The sequence below is a fragment of the Phoenix dactylifera genome, chromosome 3 (assembly GCF_009389715.1).
Source record: "Phoenix dactylifera cultivar Barhee BC4 chromosome 3, palm_55x_up_171113_PBpolish2nd_filt_p, whole genome shotgun sequence".
Lineage (NCBI taxonomy): Eukaryota > Viridiplantae > Streptophyta > Magnoliopsida > Arecales > Arecaceae > Phoenix > Phoenix dactylifera.
In genome coordinates this window covers 4,256,611-4,259,049 of record NC_052394.1, presented here as the reverse complement: position 1 = coordinate 4,259,049, position 2,439 = coordinate 4,256,611, and the positions used below count along the sequence as shown (strand labels likewise).

The 2,439-nt window shown below is 41.7% G+C and overlaps 1 protein-coding gene across 1 annotated transcript; it reads right to left on the bottom strand.

Annotated features, from left to right (window-relative positions):
- Nucleotides 1-408: 408 nt before the first annotated feature.
- LOC108511663 lies at nucleotides 409-1,480 on the bottom strand. Its single transcript, XM_017845284.3, has one exon. The coding sequence runs from the start codon at nucleotides 1,412-1,414 to the stop codon at nucleotides 968-970; it is 447 nt and encodes a 148-aa protein (XP_017700773.2). The 5' UTR covers nucleotides 1,415-1,480; the 3' UTR covers nucleotides 409-967.
- Nucleotides 1,481-2,439: the final 959 nt, after the last annotated feature.

The following is a 2,439-nucleotide window of genomic DNA, read 5'->3' as shown; positions in this document are numbered from 1 at the left end:
TGTAAAGATTCCAAAGCAATACAAGTTTCATGGCACTCAAATAATCAAACAAAACCAAAATAATTTCGTTCTGTATTTTTGAGGAAGTAATTAGCCAAGAGAAACTAGCATGGTCATAGCGATTGCTACAACAAGTACAAAGTGACCATGCTGCATTTTGAGATGATCATGTGCCATTTGTCAAAGCAATACCAAGCTCACCATGACTATTAATTATGTGGTATGTTGATGAGGTTTATATGCAACCAAGATGGTTGCTATTTGTTCCACCAATGCGTGAATTGCACTAATTTTGGATGCAAAATCACAAACAACGAATCATTCCATTTTATTCTAAAGTTTCCAGGTAAATAGGTACAATGAATACCAAAATATGAGTAAAGAAAATGACAAATGAGATAAGCATCATTTAGTGCTGCCACTCATGCGGCAAATAGCCCCTTTCCAAGGCATGTTAGAAAAAATTTGATTAAGTGCTACAGGAACTATTGCAACATTGGGTCGATCATGACAATGGGGAGCTTGATGGAGCAGCATGTTGTGGTCTCTTGAGTCTACTACTTGGTAGGTGAAGTGATGTTCAAGTAGTCTCCTTTTGCCAACCATGGCAAAACGCAGCGCACGACTTTGAATATATTTTGTGCAGTTTAGCATTGTTTAAAGTACATCGCCATATGATTACAAACGGTTTTCACCTTTTTAAATCTTCTCTCTCTCTCTTTTTCTTGCCCCTCGAGTAGATCCATCGATCTCTCTTTCCAAAGGAAAGATCGTCATAAAATACAAAAATTCCACAACTTCCACTCATTTCCATAAAGCGGCTGGGGGGAAAAAAATATTACACGAGTATGCACAGAAGACCAACCATAGAGAAAACGTTACCCCTCGTGCAATCGAACCACTCTTAGGCCTCACCGCCGGCCACACTCCGGCCCGGAATTGTCATCAATTGCCGTGCTCGATTGCCTCATGGATCCTCATGTATGCTCTCGAGATGAGGCCGCCACACCCCGACTCGACCGCTCCTATGCCGACGGTGGCCGGACTTCGTCTCCGAGAGGATCTCGGCTAAATAGTTCTTCTGATCCGGTGGCTTAACAATTGCTGCAGTCTCAGTTTGCTTCTTCTTCTTCTGAAGCTTCTCTCTCTTTTCTGGAACCGATGATGCTGGGATCAGGAAGTAAATGTCACCTCGTTTGAGTTCCGAATCCGGGGACAGTATCAGAATCCGGCGAGCAACACCTTGAGAGCACGGCTTGCTCAAGACATGATTAGGATTCGCCGCCAAGATCTCGCCTGCAAAGACTTGGCGGCTGTACTCTTCGACCTGGCCATTTAGGTGGACAACTCGGACGACGTCAAGTGCACCGCAGGGAAGGACGCAGGCCAAGCAACACCTCAGGCTGTTGCCCATAGTCACCTTCCTTCCTTCTTCTCCTTCGTTTCTTCTCTTCCTGTTCCTCTCTCTTCCAGATGTGGGATGGCCATGGTTTATATAGGAACAAGAGCTCAAATTGCCGATTAACCTTAGCATGAAAGCCATGCTTCCAAAAGGACAAACGAGCCCTTGCTTCGATTAGGTGGAGTTCCATGCACTTTATTTTAATCCGTATTAAAAGGCGGGCTCATGTGTTTCCCAAGCTTATCTAAGTACTAATTAAAGGACACAGGCACCTCCCCACGTTCGCTAGAGTTTAAAGAGGTTTTTGGCGATTCTATACCTTGACCTGATCTCTTTCTTCTCGAGGTAATCTCGAGTAATTAATGGCGGTCTAGATCGAATTAACTTTAACCGTGGTTGCAAGTATGGCTCAAGCAGCACAACAACCCTCAGTAGAGAGACCAGCGGAGCAAAGCCCCGCCCAGATAATATATCCCAATATGATTGCGTTTCCCTAGTTTTATTTTTTTAATTACCATCAGGTTGACTGAAGGAACCCAAAATATGTTTGTTCTTGGCAGAAAAGAATATAAATGTGCCTACTGATTAATTTTAAGTTTTAAGTAGGCGTACATGTTCTGTGCAATGTTCAACTGGGGCAGCAGTTGTAGCATCATAGATTAATCCCACGGTTGCCACCTAGAATTCAAGAAGCCAATTGTTCTTCTTTTTTTTTTTTTTGCAGTTCTGATCTGCTCTATACTTCTTGTAGCTTATCCTCTCTGTAATCATCAATTCTTTTAATAAAGTCTTAATTAGGTGGCTTTTGCCTCCCTTAATATCAAAAAAAGAAACTTCTTTCTTGGCTCTATTGAATTATAGTTGAATGTGACCTAACTCCTTTAGTTTTGTGCATGTCAACAGGTTATTATAAGGAACAAAAAAAGAAAATGCCAATTTTATCATATACGTTTCAGCTAATTTACAGATCAGAAAACTAGTAAAGGATCTAAGATGAGATGAGATGCATCATGCTAAAATGGAATTTGTTATACAAG